The sequence below is a fragment of the Myripristis murdjan genome, chromosome 8 (assembly GCF_902150065.1).
Source record: "Myripristis murdjan chromosome 8, fMyrMur1.1, whole genome shotgun sequence".
Taxonomy (NCBI): Eukaryota; Metazoa; Chordata; class Actinopteri; order Holocentriformes; family Holocentridae; genus Myripristis; species Myripristis murdjan.
Genome location: NC_043987.1, coordinates 16352911 through 16372721, shown reverse-complemented (window position 1 = coordinate 16372721; position 19811 = coordinate 16352911). Strand labels below are relative to the sequence as shown.

Genomic DNA, 19811 nt, shown 5'->3' with positions numbered 1-19811 from the left:
CCATCTTCACCTCAGTGGAATGACTGTACACACCCTCCATTAACTTATGGACTAAAATTTTAAATAAAAAAATTTCATCTTCATTTTTGCATTTCATTTTGGTAAGTTTGCTTTTTATTATGGCATGTGTCTATTTGTTGTAATATTATTTGCTGTATCTTTCTGGACACTTACCATGTCTTTTAAGTTTAAAGACATAAAGACATGATTTATCAACATTATTATTATTATACGTGATCCTTGACTGTGCAGTGATGCAGATTTTTTACTTTTTTTTTTAACTTAATATTAATTAATATTTGAAATCACTTCTTAAATTTTATACTTATGTTTTTAGCTCATGCCCCCCCACGCACACCCCCACACAATCATTGCATTTATATTTAACTCATTTTATTCTCAGTGCAATGCACAGTACCAGTTTTATTAGAAAAAAAATCCAACAAAAAACACATTAAGGGAGGCTGGTCAGTGATCTTGCATAGGCCATCCCTTATATTTTGCTGCTTTATCATTTTCCTGTATAAGAACATCACTGTGCATTGTGCTCTTAACTTTCTTTCCCCACATCATGGCACTCATTACTACCAGGTGCATAAAAAAAATCATATTGGTATTTGCAGTCAGTCATTAGTGTATGTGTAAAACTTTCAAAGGGTGAAATGCACAATCACTCATGTAGGTCCAATGTATTTAAGTCATACTCAAAATTTGGTGCAGATATTTAGTATATTGCCTCATAAACACTGCTGCATGTGCAATAGAGGGCAGCAAGAAAGCAGGCAGTGCACTTTCAGAAAATGGAGACCAAAGATGAAGAAGTTCTCACCTGCAAGATGCATTTCCACATGATTCATGTCTCCTCTGGTGTAGCTTTTATTCACTGTGTAGGAAAATATGTCCTCTTCTGACTGAGCAGGCTGGTAGCCAAAGTATACACCAAACACGACAAATGTATTGTGAAGCAGTTTCCATTACACAAATCCCTTTCTCTGGGATTTCGCTTGAATAACTTTTTTTTTTTTTTTTTTTTTTTTTTTGGTGTTTTGTTTTCCTCTGTGTTTTCACTCCAGTTTCATCTGCTGTGAAAGTAATTTGGGGAAAAGCACTGTTGTTTTGATAATATATAATAATAATAATTTCACTGTGCAGGAAAGCAAAAAATGGGGAAGACATTGTGTTCAAAGGCATAAAGGCAGAGTATTGTGTGTGTATGTGTACAAGGGTGAGTGCTTTGGGTCCCAGTTGTGATCCATAATATACATACACACACCTAAATTAAGTCAGGATTTGAAACCTCAAGCACATGCACAAATACTGTTTATAAGCCACTGGTTAGTTATCAGATTTACATACCAGCACAACTTCTTGCTTTTCTTCATACGTTTGCAACAAACCGTGGTTATCATTTGCAGTCAATCAGAAATGCTGTTGTAAAATGTTTGTAGACTCTTGGTATTTCATGAGGTTGAGACTGGTTGGTCCTGACTGGCTCTGAAATGGCAATGTGTGGTAGGAGGTAAACAAAAGCAGTGGATGTCTTTTTGCAACCACAAGGTTATCTCGTCCACAGCTCACTACTGCCACCTAGTGCCGGCTGATGCCTGTGTCCCACCTGCACATGCAACCTGTAAAAACCATTGGAAGGGTCCATCAACACAACCCTCCTGATGTGGTGCTTATACGCCACTTAGGAACAGCTGTCAAGAATAAAAGCATATGTATGAAACAATATTTCACTCTTTATTCCTCTTTACTGAACACACTCATAGCAGATTTATGATACAGTATCTACTTTAAACTGACATTTATGAATCAGATGTTTTCAGTCATTTTTTTTAATGACACTCTCACCTAACATCTTGTATTGCACAATTTTTCTTTTTGTTGCATGATTAATAATGCAAATTTTGAAGTCATTTGGATTGCAGTATCTTCAATCCAGATACCATTCATGGGTTTAAAAAATAAAAACGATAGTGCCAACATTATTTTCACATCCCCTTCAAATCTACTTGCCATGCTGTAGGCTCTGCAAGCCACTTGAAAGTCTTTTATTTATAACCGGCATGAGCAACAAAGACTGACCACTGAGGCAGGCTAAGTGCATGCACTACCAAGCAGACGCGGCTTTTATAATCACCCCCCTCCAGATGAAGCTGAAGAATAGGGGCTGATGTAGTGTGCCGTCTTCCTTCTTGCGCTACCTCTCTCAAAAAACCCAAGATGCTTTCACATGTGCTAATATTACCAACGTAACTAAAAATAAAATGTCACCAACTCAATCGCTTGTCTTAAAAGGGTGCTTTGTACAAACATTTAAGGCAGCAGGTTTATCCTAAAGCATACACTTTTCTATGTTGCTTTCAGTCAATGTCCTTTCCAGTCATTACTTTAGAAACAAAACTCCATGGTGTACATACTGACATCCATAACATTCTGGTTTAGTGTTTCCAAAAACCTCTTGTGACTGAAATTGCCAAACTCACTTTGAGTTTCAATTGTCACATACTGGAGAGCTTCAAATGCTGGTTGCTGCACTTTACTATTTTATTTTTCCTGTTTATGCAGGTTCACAAACTCAATATTAGCCTCCTTAACACTGTAACAGTTAACGTTATGTGAAAATGATAAGTCAGGTGGTGCTGGCAATGCTAGCTAGCAGTGACCTTCTGCTTGCATAGAAAAAAATGTCAAGTGTTAAGCTGTTTGCAGTCCTTTTGAGACACCAGAATGTAGAGGATTTTGTGTAAAGCAGCAACTTGCAAACAAATGGTGTTGGTTATGTTATTAATGAATTATTCGGAGGTGAAACACTCCAAAGGAAGTCAGTATGGAGGTGCCAAGCACTTTGAGTTGTGAAAGAATGCAGAATTGGTAGTTTAGGTAGTTCTTGCTTTCAGCCACTTGCAGCTCTGTCACATTCAACCATGGGTTTTCAAAGCAGTTATCAAACGTCGATTGCTCTGTGATACCATCCCTGATCAACATACTATGTCTTAGAGACCTTGCATAAAAAGCCGGTCACTGCTAATCACTGCCTCCGTCGCAACCTTTTGGTGAGCCCCCCCTAATCGCTATGGGCCACCCAACTCATCCTGAAAAAACATGTAAAATATTAGACAAATCCAAATTAAGCTTCATTCATTCAACAGAAAACTCTCATTTTACCTTGAATACCAATTATACTCTTAGACCTAAGCGACTCTCAACTGAAAGGCAAAGAATTTGGCATCTCCATTTAGCGAAAAGAGGAAAATATTTTGAGTTCCAATGACAAGGAGGCAGATTCTACAAGATGTCAAAGAAAACAGGAAGCGTAAAAATAAAGTCAATCTGAGACAGGTAGCAAAAAGGACAAATAAAAATTTCAAGATCCATTCCTGGCAGACCCCAGTTACTGGACAACTGAAGAATTGTTCAACCGTCACTGATCTGTGCCTTCCTTTCATTTCCCCTCTCTCTGTGCCATATTTCCTCGAGTCTGCCCGACGGGTGTCTGTCCACATTTATTTCCCCTCAGCAAGGAAAAAGGTGAACTCCGCTCTTGGCGACAAAGCACTGTCCATCTCTCCCATCCCATTTGTCTGTAGGGCAGTGCCAACCAGCTGTCCCCTCCTCCGTCACATTACTCCTGCATGCGTTTGTCACCGAAATTCATAAATGGGCACACTGTGTTCTCGAACGTGGTTAAGGTTTAGAGACTGGTACCTACAGAGGTGAGTGAGAGAGAATGAGTTACATCAGCACAATGATCCATGTGTCAAGGTGACAAATGAGATTGAAAATGCTTTAGTGAAATAAGACAACACACAGACATACTTCAGTACCTTACACAACATCTATACTCAGTATAGTTGAAAACCACAAACAGTAGAAGTAGTTACCATTCGGAGCTCCTGTGATAGTAGTAGCCCTCAATGGTGGCGGTAGACTTCTGGAAACAGATGTAGTAGAAGCCGGCAAAGGAAGCTCCGCTGATGTCTTTGATAGTGTGGTCTGGAACCAGAAACTGCTCCTTAGAGCACATTTGAGAGTGGAGGTTAATGTTTCGAGTTAACATAGGAGAGCGATGAGGAGTCACAGCAGATTAACACACTTACCTTCCACCTCATAAAGACATAATCACTGTTGCTCAGCGCCTCATAGTCAAAGTCATCCGAGTTGAAGCTTTTGGTGTACTTGTAAAACGCCTGAAACTTGCCCTGGTGAGAGTCCACACAGTGCAGGTAAGACACCAGGCAGCATGGAGATGACAACAAGATGAAGTAGGCCTACAACAACAGATTGGAGCTGCACAGCACATACCCAGTGTTTTCTGTCCACATCCTCATCTGCGTCCCACTTCCTAGTTAAAAAAGGTCTCTTTCTACTAATAATTTCACCTGCAAAGAATGTGGTGAGAGTGGGATATTCCTGTGAAGGGGAACAAAAATGAGAGAGTAAATTACAAAAATGAGCAGAAACAGTGACTAACTAGGAGGTGCATCTTGCTTCCAAGTGCACCCTTACAGATATTTATATTATTGGTCTGTAAATACATCACTATGCATGTAATATATACATATTGGATTTTAAAACAAACAGCATACAACCAATTACCCATTACCCATAATCTACATATAGTGTAGGTGGTGTTTGAATTTTCTAGCAGTGGAAAAGATTCTAATCACATTTGTGAAAAACTGAGTCACTTCGTTCCCATGTTTTGAATGTCTGACTATTGCAAATGTATACATACATAGTTTGATAAACTGTAAATGATAAATGATACTGCAAATCACACAGAAGGAGGGATGTAGATTATCCCATGAATGCTGACCATACAGGCCTCAAGGTACATCAACACATGCAGTGGAACAAAGACATCAACAGGAATAAAAGGAATTCTCTTTGCTGAATTTTCTCAAACATCCTGTCAGGTCAAATGTGACTCAGTTTCTTTCCACAGACACACAACATGAGAGTTACTAGGGTGACTCAAGCCTGCCACAGCCAGAATTTAGGCTAGGCCACTCCAAGAATGCAGTGGCCTTTGCCCTTTTAAATGCGTTACATAAGGTACTGGGTACAGAGTTGACTCATTTGGCCTCATGGGTTTTTTTCTGACCAGATCTAGTGGCCTTACACAAGTCAAGCATCAATCTTTGTCACATTCACACAACACCCGGTTTTGATCAGTCTTGAACCAGTCTGTCCCAGTTTGATAAGCTTACCTCTGTCAGCCCTTTGATCTTCAGGTACCCACACAAGTAGGAGTCCTCCACAGTCACATGCTGACAAAGACAAACATACATTTGTAGGGCATGAGTGGCCAGAAAACATAACTGCAAAAATCATTCTCCTACTTTTCTTTGAGGCAAAAAAGCCAGGCAGATGGTGGTAGAATGAGAGGCATGGTGCAAAGAGGCTACAGTAAATGTGCATGCAGGTGTTAGATCCTCTGCAGGTTGTATTAGTATGTCTGCAGACACAGCTGCCAAACCAATGGTTAGGCCACTGCGCTGCCAATAATTTATCTAATTGCACAAATTGCCGATTGGCTGGGCATCCCTCGCCGTAAAGTGAACATTAGTGTTGATAAATGTGCCCCACGTTCAAATTGCCGCACTACTGTAATCAAACCCATTCATTTGGCTCGCCTCAAAATTAGGTCAGCGTGTCAGTGTTGTATGACAGCCATAAATAGCAAAACGAGCTAACGTCAGCTAACAGGCAGCTGGGAATAGGTCCATATTGACTTTGCTTACAGTAAATAAAACAAAACCCTACAGGATAAGCGCACATCACTAAAGAATGTACCTGCAAAACGACCTCAACGTCGTAGGAGTTTCCTTTGCTCTTCTGGTAGCCGCGAAACTGCGAGCCGCTGTAGAGCAGAGAGGTGGCCACCCCCGGCTGGTGGGTGTTGATCGGGGCAGGAGGGATAAGCGAGGCCGGGGATGAGCAGGCCGAAGCGGTGCCACTGCAGCACTCTGCTCGGACAGGCATGATCAGCGCCAAGGCTTGAGTGTCACCGACAGCTACCGTCATGAACCTTGTGCCTGAGCAAACCACTACTAAAGAGAAGGGCTACTGACGCCTGCAGAGCAGCCTCCAGGTCCGGCACTTTGCACGGTTTAGCGCATATCCATGGACTGGCTGTAGAAAAAAAACACTGCAACGTCGCATTTGTGGATCCAGCTTCCCTCGATTTCATTGGCTGGAAAATTATGTCACGCTGGAGCAAGAAACTTATTGGATAGTTTGGAGAAAGGCATTCTGGGACTTGTATTCAGAGCTCCTCAGCCCCTTCACAGCAGAGAACTCTCATTTAGGTGCATGGATAGACGGGGGAAAATATTTAGCCCTAGGAAGACTCACACCGCACAACCTGGATTACTGATTATCAAAAAAGGATCTTTATTGTGCAGGCAGCAGAAAACAGGAGGATGTTCTAATATGTGATGAAAATAGGCAAAATTTCAGATTACTGATATATGGTTAATTGTTATGCAGTTCTCCTTACAGGTTGTGAATATGTACCCATTTTGTTTTGTGTGTATGCATCAATTTAATATTCAGAGAATTTTCCCTGTATCTCACTGGCCATGCAACTGCAACCTCTCCAGCTGCTTCCTGAAACAGTCTGCAAGGCTGTGGATCTCTGAGATGCGCATGCGGTTCCGCTTCATTTCCTTATCTTGATACTGTATTGACCGACAAAGAAAAAGAGCAAATAATAACAAACCTATTAGACACAGATTAGATATCTGGCATACAGTTTAAAAAAAAAAAAAAAAAAAAAAGATAACTTTGCAGGTTTGTTATAATATATTTTAAGTTCCCAACCTCTTTAAGGAGAGCCACCTTCCAGGCATTGACACGTGTCCCTAGCAGGTTCTCTCTGTCATTGATCTTCACCAGGTGGGTATCGTGTGAGGCGCCCAGTGCATTCATCACTTGGTCTTTGTCCAAAAAAAACTATAAGGAAAAAAATGTATTGGTGAGAGCTTGAAATAATTCAGTGGTAATACTGTTGATTCACATTGTGGTTTGATCACATTGTCACAACAATGAGGAGGTAAAAGGCATGACCCATCAGGCATACATCATGAAACTGAAGCCTTGTTATACACACTGTGTAAAGAGGAACACTTCACTGACAAAGCTATGGAAAACACCAAATCCTGGGTGCAAAAAGTCAATTTCTAGCATAAAAACTGACCATTCTCACATTGTCTGGAATGTCCTCCTCCACCTCGCTCTTAGCCACCTTCTCTAGAGTTGCAACAGCAATCTCTTTCAGCTTCTCATGGTGGAAATTCTCCAGATCCCGACACTGGGCAAATGTAAGGCTGGGTCAAAGAAACTCTTTATCAGAGCATCACTAATTTTGCACACAAACCCAATGTGTGCCATTACAAACTTTCATATGTAGTATTGTGGTCTATGGTGAACACCTGACATTGGACTGAAAATCTGAAAAAACAACTGAAAAAATTTCAAACTAAAGTTTGAAATAGGCCTATGTACATGTGGCCTATGCAATACACTATATGAACAAAAGTATTAGGACACTTGAAAATTAATTTCCAAGTTAGATAGCACAGGAAAAAAATAGCAGTTTGTGTGGTTTGCAATAATTGCCATAATCTTACTTACTTTTTCATGATATCCAGACAGATATACATAATTTTTTGCATATCATTTTAGAACATAAAAAGTCATGCTTATGAGTTAGAAATGGAATAGCCATTGCAATGGGCAATAATTCAAAGCTCTGAAGATGATGCACATTAAAAAGGATATATTCCTTGAACAGTTTCAATGAAGTTAGTGACCATATCTGAGATTTTCAACTCAAAGTCTTTCATCATGTCCTGAAATGAAAGTGCAGTATCACAGTGATTACAATTTACAATTTTCTTGGGACTCCCAAAGCGCTCAACACACACACACACACACACACACACACACACCTCCAACTGGTTAACCAGCTGGATCTCGAGCTTCATGAGGCTGTCACTGAGTTGGTTGATCTCATCTCTGCAGTGGCTGAGCTTGACCTCCAATTGGTTAGTGTCTGACATCTGCTGCAAGCCCGCTATTGTCTAGAAGCATGTGAACAGAGAGATAACATTGTACTGATCACTACTGTATTATATGTTGTCTTTGTGTGTTTTATGTATGCAATGTGAATCATTCATTTCAACAAGGTAGTGAAACTCTGAATTGTACTCTATGCCCCTACTCTCAAATTTGAAGCCTTCAGCTATTTGTAATGTACCTTTAATACTGTCCAACACTAGGGACCCTGTAAAAATAAGTTGGTTGCAGGGTTAATTTAGCACTGGTTTGATTCAGGACTATCATTCCAATCAATCATTACTTGATGGGGATAACAGAACCACATTTTGAGCCCAGGTCATGGAACTAGCATGGCCTATGATCCTGCCAGCTCACCTCTCCATGATGCTCCTCAAAATTTGCCACCATCTGTGCTGCCCTCTGTTGGTTGTCTGCCACAGCTTCTGTGTGACCACTCAGGAAGAGCTGCACCTCTGCCTCTCTCAGCTTGTGCTCAGCCAAGCCTATTTCAAACACTTGTGCACATAGCTCCACCATCTGGCTCTCAAATGTAAGCACAGGGTCAAGGAACTCAAGGAATAGGGTCCGAATCTCAGCATCTCATTAGTGTGGCAGACAGACAGATAGATGGATGGATACATAGATAAATAGGTAGAGGATATGTTTGAAGCAGATCAGCCACTCCAGTCAGGCAGTGCAGTTTCTCGGCCTCTGGATTACCTTTGAACATGCTATCAAACAGATAGGAGCCATTCAGGAACTCCACAAAGGCATCCTGAAGCAGAGAAGAACTGAAAAGGTGAGTTTGAGTATGTATGCACCAAAAACACACTTTAACTTTAAAAGTTCAATGGGCAATAAATACAGAACTAAATGTGCCATTCACATTACCCTGTGTAACTGTAGCTCAGCCTCCTGGCGTTTGTTTGCTTCCACAGCCTGTTGCAACTGCAACTCATGACGTCTTATTTTTTCAATGTCATAAAAGTATTTGGTAAGTGCCTGATTTTTCTGCAGACACAAAGTATGATATGCAATGTCAGTGCAGCAAAGCATGTGTGTACATTACTTATTGTACAGTCAAAACATGATGAAATGGAGAGGATGACAACTAATCATTTTGATAAGTGTGCGTTGTATCATTGCTTGGATTTATAAGACTGTACAATTTGGCAGTGCTTCTTTTAAAGATCACAGTAGATTGACAGTTGGGTTTGGCTCAAAACACACCAATTTTACTACTTACTGTCTCCTCATCAAGTGACCTGTAGTCCAGGTACATCAAGTCTGGAAAGTAGGCAGTGATGAAAAGTTTGTAATTCTCATCTTCGCTGATGGGATTTCCATATAGGTTGAGGGTATGCAGTTGCGTGAACTTTCTCAGATAGATTACCTTTGAAAATGTGAGATAATGTTATGCACAAGCCCCATCTTCATACTCTGAAAAATCTGCAATCCACAAATGGTAAAGAATAGGTGGAATACAAATACGTTTCATATTATATCAAATAAAGCTTTCAAAATGTGACAGATCTACCCAGGGGGAGTTTGTGTACATTTTCTAACTCGCCCAGGAGGTTGTCTGCAATGGAGAAGACATTGAGATTCTCAAGTGCGTCCATGTTCTCAAGGACAGAGATTCGATTGTTGGACAGATTCAGGAGTTCAAGCTTCACCAGAGTCTCTAGACCCTCGATCTTCTCTATGTTGTTGAACGACAGATCTGAAAAGACACATCGAGAACATATCTGTCTTCGCTTTAGCTATTTATGGGACAAACTGTAAGCAAAAATCAGAGATTCCTCTTACTAAGCCACGTCAGATTAGTGAGACGGTCAAGCCCCTTGATCTTCTTTATGATGTTGTTGTTCAGCTCAAGCTTGGTCAGGGATGTGAACTGCCATAAGTATTCAATGTTCCGGATACCTGCAGAATCAAATTTTTCACAGACCCAAGGCCAACATATAAATTCATGACTTATCAAGTTGATGCGTTTTTCTTACCTTTGTATGCTAGCTGTAGCTGCAGGACCTCACTGAATTGGATGTCCACTTGCTTGCTGACATACCCAGTTTGCCCTTCTAATGCTTTCTGTAGCATCCCCTCGTCCATCACATGAGGCTCACCCTCACCATAATGCCTGATCATCTTGCTGTTGGTTAAAGGCTTGGGTCTACACTTAACACTCTGCTTTTAGTGAGAGGAGAACTCTAGTAAGGGACAGAGTATGTTTTACTGGCCAGTTGGTAGGTTAGATTACAGGCTAATGTTAAACAAATTCATGAGATTAACATTAGCTTACAATAACTGGCCACACATACTTTGCATCAACACAGAAACTGCAACCTACTGTTCTCTTTTCAGTGCCAAGAATTTCTCTGGGAAATGAAACAATATCAGTTTTAGCACTTAGCGATAAACATATAAAACTGAAACAATTTCTACGTATTTAAAGTGAAAGACGTTACCTCCGCTTTCTCGAACCGGAGTATGTATGGTGTCGCCTAGCAACAGGTGGACGCTGAGCTGCGTTCAACTGATTCAATTTACAAACAGTTTTGAACAGTAGGAGAACAGCTGCTTTGAGGAGTCAGAGACAGTTTCGTGGCGTGTAAAAGACACTCTCGTTTTCTTTTAAATTACAAAATATATTTGATTTTTTAAATCCGTGTTAATCTGTGGAATATATAGCCTAAAGGGGGTGGTGGGATTTACATAGAATGGGGACAGACTGCTGTGTACACAGTGGTTTAATGATCCACAGGTAATCTTTTTGACTTAGCGTAATAAAATAGTGTTATGTTGGCTACATCTATATCCATTCTTTGGGCTATTATGTGTATATAATATAATTTCAAAGTATTGAAACCTTGGGTCCTAATTGTGCTGCTGTTTGTGGATTTCTGTGTATTTGTACGCAGTCATGTTGTACAATACAATTCAATTTGGAAGATTTTAAAAATGTTTATCAAACTTGCAACTGGACTTATTGAACAAACCTTGCACAGTTGTCAAATATAACTGACATAAATTTTTAGCCATACATATTGAACTTGCGGATTTCTCGTCCAATCAGCTTTCTCGGGGGGCGGGTCCTGATAGTAACTCGTCAGGGCTTCAGCCTCTATCATTCCCGAGCGGATTGTTTGTTGTCAAGATGGAGTTCTTACTAGGCAATCCGTACAGCACTCCCGTGGGCCAGTGTATAGGTAAGTTAGTCTTGAAAATATTCAAAGTAATGTGTCACGTCAACAAAGCAGAGTTTGGACGAGGACCATCATTTGGTGTCAGCAAGGAGATGCGGCGTCAAACGTCGCACCAGTGGAAATAGCGAGCTAGCCAGCATCTTCGCAGCAAACGTCAGCTAGATGGTATGGGCTTCCAGCTAATGTTAGCCAGCTAACATGCCTGCTGCATTTACAGATGACCTCAGCTTTACTCTAAATCATCATTTCCATTTATCTGTTATCTTACAATGGACAGTTTTCAAGGAAATGAAAGCTAAGGGAATGGCCCGGTAAGTCCAGTGATGGCCTTCGTGGACTCTTTTTTTTTTTTTTCACTCAAGCAGAGCAACGTTACACTACAAGAGACCACTTGGTCAAGCTGGCTGCTCTTCCCTCTGAAGTCTGGACTCGGGTCCTTGGTGCATCTGTTCTGTCGAGGGTCATATACACTTGTGGCTTACCACATCCCCTTGGTGTGGCTAGAGCTCGGTTGTTTACGAAAACCTCTCAGAGCAACATCCGACTCAAATCTGCTCTCACCAAGGCTTTGCTCTTCACAGCGAGGCTTCACTTCTATCATAAGGAGAGTCGTCATGCTGAAACTAAAGGCTAGAGTTTTGTGTTATGTGTGATAGTGTTTAAACGTGTCTAATCACGATGTAAAATGTGCCCCAGCCTATCTTTGAAGTGATAACTGACTTATAGTAAAACTCAGTGGATGTGATGATGATGATGATGATGATGATGATGATGATGATGAAGGGTCCATTGTGGATTTCCTGGATGTCACCTGTCCGATCCCACCCCACCCCTCTCTTTTACAACACCCCCCTGTTCTGTTCCTGTTTATCAAGAGATAACCTTCTTTGGTTGTTTTGGATGGTTTCCTGCTTTGACTTTTGTGCCAGCTACTTCACGGTAAACGGTTTGAAATCCTTGTAAGCATATGAAGTTGTTTAAATTATATTTAGGCAGCAAAGATGCTGGAAGTCTTAAACATTTCCTGTTTTATGGCCCACAGCACTTCACTAAAATGCTGCATGTTTGTCAACAGTCATTTATCACACTGACCTGTGTTTAACATGATGGTTGATAAGATTTGTGTGTGTGTGTGTGTGTGCTTCAGTATATTAGATTACTCTCAGCGTTTGTGTCTGCCTGTTCCTTTGCTAGTGATGTGGATGATGAGCAGGCCAGAAAACTAACCTACACTTGCCAGTGCATCCTAAATTTCCAGTCAAAGTGACTAGCAGATTTAGTTTTAGTTCATTTATCAGCAGTTGATTCTCTCAGTTGGCAGGTGTTCAATTCATACCTGTGAGTGTGGGATCCCTGCAGGTGTGATTAGGCTTGCTAAAACTAGCCATGACTCTGGTAAAACTAGAATGTGGCTGGTTGGCTTTCCAGTGAGTACATCTCAGCTGCTTTAGAATAATATTAATACAGCTATTGTACAGGTAAGCTAGGCCAAATTCATCAGTTTCAACTAAACTATGTGCTTTTGTACATGATGCTGAGTACAATTAATTGATGTTTTAATAATGAGTTTCCAAAGTTGTAGCTGAGATTGTTGTGCACTGGGATGGATAGGATTGACTGGACAAGGCCATTGGCGCAATCTATGCATTGATTAGTTGCTTATTAACGTGTATCTCCAAGGGGAAAATATTGAATGGTTGAATACATACACATAGTACTCATTACAAAAGGCCTCAATGATTGCATGTTTTCTGTTGTGACAGTGCAAACATTAGTTTCTTGTGCTCCTTTTTTCCACTTTCTAGAGATAGCAGTAGATCATCGTGCTTCTGCGTGCAGCTGGATAGAAACAGATGGCTTTTGGAGGAAGGAAGCGTTTGTCTTCAGGAGTCAGAGGGCCCGTTAGTGCTGGCCTGGCCTGGGTGTGCTCTCCTTGCCACCCACTGGTCAGCTGCTCTGTGCCAAGTCATCTAAGATGGCCCCCAGACGCCAATTGCCAGCAAAGCTTCCATTGACTTATGTCACAGAGGTCCTGTTCGGTCATGGCCTGCATGCAGCACTTCTTGGATTTCACTGCTTTATGGAAGGATTGTCTCATCCCCGGTCTGATCCTTCTGGTTGGGTTGCTGTACTGTGTAAGTTGTAAAGCCAGCTGTCTGTTTGGCTGGAGAGGTGGTACCTTACACCAAAGCAGCAGGACGGGGTGTCATGTTACCTCTGACGAAATGAAAGAGAGTCAGAGGTAAGACACAGATGATGAGGCATGCATTACAAAAAACTTAATAGACCTTTTTCATTTCCTAAGTGACTGAGAGGGGACTGTAGGTGATGAATGACGTGTGCAGGAATGTGGCTTATGTGTGTGGCTGTGTTATCAGTTGCTATGAGGACATTCAGGCTACTTGTTTCTTCTCTGTGCATTCATGGATGTTGCAAGAATCAACACTTAGGTACCAAATCAATATCAGTATTTTTAAATTGATGATTTTTAGTATCAGTAGTATTTATTATGGATGTACCAACTGCATTTTTCTTGGCCGGTACTGATTGCCAGTATTTCTTTATGCCTGATCTGCCGATACTAATCCTGGCAATGTTACCTGGAAAGCAAGTATGCTCACCATGGTGTTGGCAGGGCAGTCCCGAAAAATAATTTTAACCATCCCAAAGTCAGTGTTGTCCAAAATTCTAAACTTTTTAAAAACTTTGTTATTGTTGTCAATAGTGGTTATCAGCATAAAAAAAGCTCTATTCAGATGAGTATGAAATAAACATTCTATTTTTACTAAAATATCTGCTTCAGTTTAAAAAAAAATCTTGACATTTGTAGTTTTACTCATGTAAGTGTTAAGAAGTTAAACATGTTATAATTCCCTCTCTATTATCTGCTTTAAATATCAAGAAAAAACTTCAAAACTGTATTTACTGTTTTTCACCAAAAAGTAAAATTGACAAGATTTGAACGTATTATGATAACATAATAATAAATCTTTGCCCAATAATCATTTTACTGAATAGCGCCTCATACTGTAAAGGTAAACATAACAGGGATTCGCTCAGTCAGATCCAGGTCTCGGGAAATCGTGACCCTGTTCTAACTTGGACCTGATCATGATCCTCATCCCTGTTTAGTCCTGACTCGGGGCTTATAGGCTGACTCGGGTAAGACGCGGTTCCCTGGTGTTAGTGGTTGGTTTGTGTGTCATCTGTGACAGTGCCTCTGTCTACTCTGTTTCAATAGAACAACACATTCTGCTTGCTAGACTGGGGGAATGGTTGGTACTGGGAACATTTTGGAATTATTATTATTATTTTATTTATTTTTTCTTGAGGCATGAGCCTTAGTGAACTAAGGGGACAGTGATTACTAACAGTAACAGCAAGAGAACAGATGCTCAGTTGCAGTCAGTGCCTGGTAGCAGAAAAAACTGGTTGTAGCTGCCATTGCTGCATAGTCGATCCAATTTGATGACTGATGGTTGAAAATAAGGAAGATCATAATCATGTAAACTTGACCATAGATTCCACCCCCCCACCCCCACCCCCTTTTTTTTATATCTATATTTTTTTTAGAAAGGGAAACTAAGGAGCTTTGCTGTACAGGCCAAGTATCTTTTCTGCCTCCAATTGTTATTGTTCTGTACAACCCCACTGATCCCTGCTGAGGGCAGAATAGGCTGAACTGCCTGACACATGCCAAAGTCTTTGAATTATTGTCACTATTTGACCAGCCAGAGTCACTTTCAGTGCTGGTGAGATCAGTGCCAAACAGCCTAAGGAGAGTAAACAAACTTATCAGCCAGTGCCAATATTTAGATGACCAGCATTTCACTTGTGACTGGGTGGTGACTGTTTGCTGTCCAGCGTTGCAGACCATTGCTCACTTGCTTAGGAAAGAGAAGGAATTACAAAAACACACAAAAGAAATGAGAAAAAAGATGTAATGAAATGCGGATGAATAGAAGTGTAACAATTGAGAAAGGGAGAAAAGAGTTGAGAGAGTAAGACACGTGGGAGTGGAGATAGAGGGATAGAGATATATTGCTTTGTTGGCAGTGGATGTCGCAGCCTGCCACCCTTTCAGCCACGTGATCGACTGGCTGTACTGGTGCGGTGTCAATTCCCAGGACTGGGAAACACTGAGCACAGAGGAATGCAGTCAGTGGGCACTTAACTTCATTAGCAAGGCTCTGGATGCCCCATGTCATTCATGCTCACAATTCCGCATGAATAGAGCCAGATCTTTCTCATAATTTTCTTTTTGTTCTGCTTTCTTCCTCCACCAGCATTACTTTGCCCTGCCTCGACCTATCAATCCACTTGAGGAGATTACATGGGATATTCCAGTGGAAGCGGCTGGTTAATTCTTTCGAACTAATATTCAGTATACTGCATGCCTTAGCACTTGAGCAGCCAGACACAGCTCAGTGTTTTCTTGAATGGCAGCCCATATTGAAATTGGTGTTTTTATTCCTTTTTGTACATATGAGTAGAGTGTTTTTTTTATTTATTGCAGACGGGAGTCAAAGTTTGCCCCCAAAAAGTTGCCTGTCTCTCAGTGCTTGCCCATACTGTGACAAGTTGATTTAGAGAGGGGAGGTACAGCATGAATTAGTCATGGCTGTCAGGCCTGTCCAATCTTGAGCTTCCCAAAGAAAGGCAACACAGCCCAGAGAGAGGCTCTTGGCCTGGGCATGACAGCCTGCTCTGGGCCCCTGGGCTGCGGGAAGAGGAGCTCTTCCTGTCCAAGCTCCAGAATTGTCTAATGAGAATCTATTGAGTGTCAGTCACAGGAAGTCAGTCGTAGCTCGCTTCAATAGAACCCCATTTTTTTCTTTCATTCTGAATCTCACCTCAAATGGCTGCAATACTGAGATATATCATTATGCTCAGACATGATGGATGGATTGGGTGGGCGGCAGAGGGAGGGAGAAATAGAGCCGGGAACACACAGATGACTACTGTGCCTGTTCATCACGGTTGCCTCTCACAGTCTGTAACACATTATTTCCTGGCTGTAGCCGAAATGCTATTAAATGGTGGGGTGGAGTGTGAAGGGGAAAGCAGGTCTCTCTGTGGCTTCTGCTTTTCAGCTGTTATCAGGATTGTTATGGCTGAGTACACATCCTCATCACACCCACAATCAGTTTCACTTTCCCCAGAGGTGTTTGGTGTCCAGCTGACTGTTCCATCTTTGCAGCACTTTCCTAGAGTTGGGTGCATTCGAACAGAACTAGAAGTTGTGTCACTCAGCGATGTGATGGACCAACAAGACTTGGAGCTGACAGCATTGTGAGGGCTGAACAGAAGAGTTGTTGTAGTCTGCTGCCTGATCCTAGAACCAGAGCTCCACCCTGACTCTCCTTGGCGTCTACTAGAGATTAGTTTCTAGTTATTTATGGTTCTTACTTGGCCAGGCTGCTCACAGCTCCAGAGGAAAACCATAAGGAAGAAAGCACATTGGGCTGAATTTCTAATTTCAGCAGCCATGGTAGTTTTGTTACAGGGCGTATCATCATGTCGCCCTTGTTTTTACTAGCGTATGAGTCATTTAGTTATTTAAAGGAATACTTCACACAAAATTTGGTCACCCTCATATCAGTGAAAACACCAGTGACGTTTGTTTATTCACATAACACCCAGTAGATTTGTTAGCACTGCTCCATTCCTGCTTTTCCCTCAAACAACTAAGGTCATAATCCAAATGCTCTCAAGCCAAATGACTGCATTGTGGGTCCAAAAGTCTATTATATACCTCATTATCTCCTAGATTTTCTGTACTTCGTGACACTTTTATACTGCCGTTTGTTGTGATTTGACCAAATTTTCCAAAAGATGAAGTATTTTTTGTTATATATTGTATGCCTGTAACCCTGTTATCTGTGCTGCTACCTGTCCTGTCTCTTACCTGTGTTATATATAGATAGAGATATTATATATAGATAGAGATATGTAGACAAATAGCTAGATAAAATAAAGAAACTTCTTTAAGACTTTGCTGGTTCTGTTTATAGGCAACTAAATTGTTGGCTACTGTCTTTTCATAGTGAAACAATTTTTGCAGTGGAGGGGAATGAGTATAAGAAAAATATTAGTGGGTAGATGTCCACATTACTGTATTTAGACATTAAAGAGTATGGCATATATTTTATGGCCCGCTTTTCTAGTCCTGCGAAATATCTCTCAGCTGAAGACAAGGAGATGTCTGTTTTATGGAACATAGAACAACGCAGTCTGCCACCACATATCGGCTTGCTTACACAACACGTTTTACGCTCAGTGTTACATAAGCCGTGATTTGCTTTAATTAGTCGGCATTGACTTGGTGAGCACAGGCGACAGCCCAGCCTGGCTGAAATGTAGCATTGTGCTTAAACAGTGAGAGACCTGGAAGGGCACTGTCTCCGGGTCAGCCATCAAAACCTCACTCAAGAGCCAGCTTACAGCTCAGCTTGGCTTCTCCTAGTTAACACATTGAGCAGTGATGCTCTGCTGTGGCAGCTCCTTATCTGTGCTGAACTGAAGCTGAATTGAATGAATGAATGAATAATATGGGTCTTCACCGGACAATAGATTTAAGTTGGCATTATTAATTAGCTATATTTCCCACAGGTTGCCAGTTTACCTCAGTGGTGTTGGGGGACTGATTTACTGATGACTTATTACTGACCTTTCATTTAGCAAGCTTGGTAGCTATTTTTTTTCCAGGAACTTAACTCTTTCAGTCAGGTATAATTCCAAGGCTTTGCAGCATTAGCAATCTATTATCCTTCTATGTGATTATTGGGAAATACCGCCCTTATGGATCACAGTGGTGCACACAGTATTATTACAGGTATATATAAATATTCTGGTTGACATCTTTTTTTTCCAGAGAGGGCCACGGATGGGGGCCTGCAGAATGAGGACTGGACCCTCAACATGGAGATCTGCGATATCATCAATGAGACAGAGGAGGGGTGAGTTGGCGCACTGTTTGGAAATAAATCAACAGCGAGTTACAGTTTGCTGAGGTAAACATCTCATGGGATCAGCGTTATATAGGACTAGTGGGTCTGCTTGGACCAGAAAGAACTGTGGTCCCTGTGTTTGTGTTTGCTTTGGAAACATTTATTTGTTTTTGTGTTGGAAACATGATTGCTTAATCCATAGAAATGGGTTGACTGTATTCCATTTGTACGGTTTTATTGTGGTTGTGTTGTCTTGGTAATCTACAGACCTTGTGAATTAATGTGCTTTCAAGTTTTGCGGACTCATCATCCTTATTGATGAAGCAAATTAGACACAAATGCCTGTGTTTCACTACCAGACACAGCAAAAAAGCCTTTTGTTTGGGTAGTTGATACTGATTTGTGAGATGAAAGGTAATGCAGAATTGTTTTATTGTTTTTTTTCTCCAGGAAAAATATAAGAAAATGGCTCTCCATAATCTTTTTTTCCCTTCTTCCCTGAGCTTTTTGCTTTTCTCTTTCCCACTGCCTTTCACATTCTTCATGCCCACACACACTCATTGTCTTGGCATGCGACATGGGGCCCCTCTCTGTCACACATACAGAGCTCAGCTTCACTGAACACTAGTGTGTCTTGTATTCAAGAATCTCAGCAAGTTAGCCAGCAAGTTAGCCTGGGCAACTCCAGTTTTAGACTTAGTTGTGTTAGAAAGCAAAAAATCCCAGAAATGTCTTTTGTAGTATTACCTAACTGTCTTAAACCATCTTAAAACTCTAGGACCTCGACAACCTACGAGAATACTGCTGAAAATCTTGCTGAAAGACAGTGAGGATTTGTACAATTTAACTTTTTAAGCTTCAGTCTCTGTAGGTTTAAACGTGTTGCCCTGTGAACGTGTCTGTAAAGTCTTTAAATTGGTAAAAGTATAAATTTGATAATGTTAACGTCATGGCAACTGGCACTGCTCAACCTGGGAGAAGTGAGAGGTGGTGCACAGATGACTTGGATGCTGCCAGAAGTTGGCCTCAGTTTGATGCTGTGTAGGGGATCATGTTCTTACTAATGTGCCAGAGAGTTGTTTGTTTGTTCAGGTGACTTAAATAAATGATTCTCACTTGAATAACTTAGTTGACATAAACTGAATGCAGTTTGATGTCAACTAATTTATATAACTGCTTGATAGTTAGTCCATGTAGAGGAAGACTTGCTCTTGAACCCGTATCTACTCTCAGCGATGATCTGGCTGATGGGGTTCAGGCCTTTTGAGAACAGATGGGACAGCTCATGATCTATATGCCACACTTAAAGTTGCACAAAGTGATTTCTGACCTAGGAGTTATTGAGAGCTCAAACTCAGTCTTCAGTCAATCCTGCTTCCAGGTTCATGACAACGTAGCAGTAACAAAACCATAAGTTAAGGTGAAAAAAATTGTTTTTTGAATGGAAGGGATATATTACACTCTCACAAGGCTCCTGTTGGATTACTTGGATGATTTGGTCTCTGACCTCCAATTCGAAAGCTGCAGACATTGAGAGACAAGGCAAACAACCGCTTTGAATGAACTATTTCTGTCGCCACAGTGA

The 19811-nt window shown here is 41.1% G+C and overlaps 3 protein-coding genes across 6 annotated transcripts in view; 1 reads left to right on the top strand and 2 right to left on the bottom strand.

Annotated features, from left to right (window-relative positions):
- Nucleotides 1-1722: 1722 nt before the first annotated feature.
- On the bottom strand, nt 1723-6192 carry gid4 (GID complex subunit 4 homolog). Its single transcript, XM_030058470.1, has 6 exons — nt 5803-6192; nt 5217-5276; nt 4309-4416; nt 4104-4205; nt 3888-4018; nt 1723-3711 (listed from the first exon to the last, which is right to left on the bottom strand). Exons 1-6 carry the CDS (start codon nt 6031-6033, stop codon nt 3648-3650), a joined length of 696 nt encoding a protein of 231 aa, XP_029914330.1. The 5' UTR covers nt 6034-6192; the 3' UTR covers nt 1723-3647.
- A 242-nt stretch (nt 6193-6434) lies between these two features.
- drc3 (dynein regulatory complex subunit 3) lies at nt 6435-10218 on the bottom strand. The gene is made up of 12 exons (XM_030057207.1): nt 10074-10218; nt 9880-9996; nt 9627-9793; nt 9317-9463; nt 8962-9081; nt 8733-8845; nt 8446-8620; nt 7962-8093; nt 7792-7862; nt 7208-7331; nt 6832-6963; nt 6435-6689 (listed from the first exon to the last, which is right to left on the bottom strand). The coding sequence occupies exons 1-12, from the start codon at nt 10216-10218 to the stop codon at nt 6582-6584; spliced, it is 1551 nt and encodes a 516-aa protein (XP_029913067.1). The 3' UTR covers nt 6435-6581.
- Nucleotides 10219-11197: 979 nt separating this feature from the next.
- The window catches only part of tom1l2a (target of myb1 like 2 membrane trafficking protein a), a 28807-nt gene continuing 20193 nt past the window's right edge, over nt 11198-19811 (top strand). For all 4 annotated transcript variants that reach the window (XM_030057512.1, XM_030057511.1, XM_030057510.1 and 1 more), the window contains exons 1-2: nt 11198-11279; nt 18151-18235. In XM_030057512.1, the coding sequence (XP_029913372.1) occupies nt 11228-11279; nt 18151-18235 (137 nt within the window). In that variant the 5' untranslated portion in view covers nt 11198-11227. The remainder of the gene's footprint in view (nt 11280-18150; nt 18236-19811) is intronic.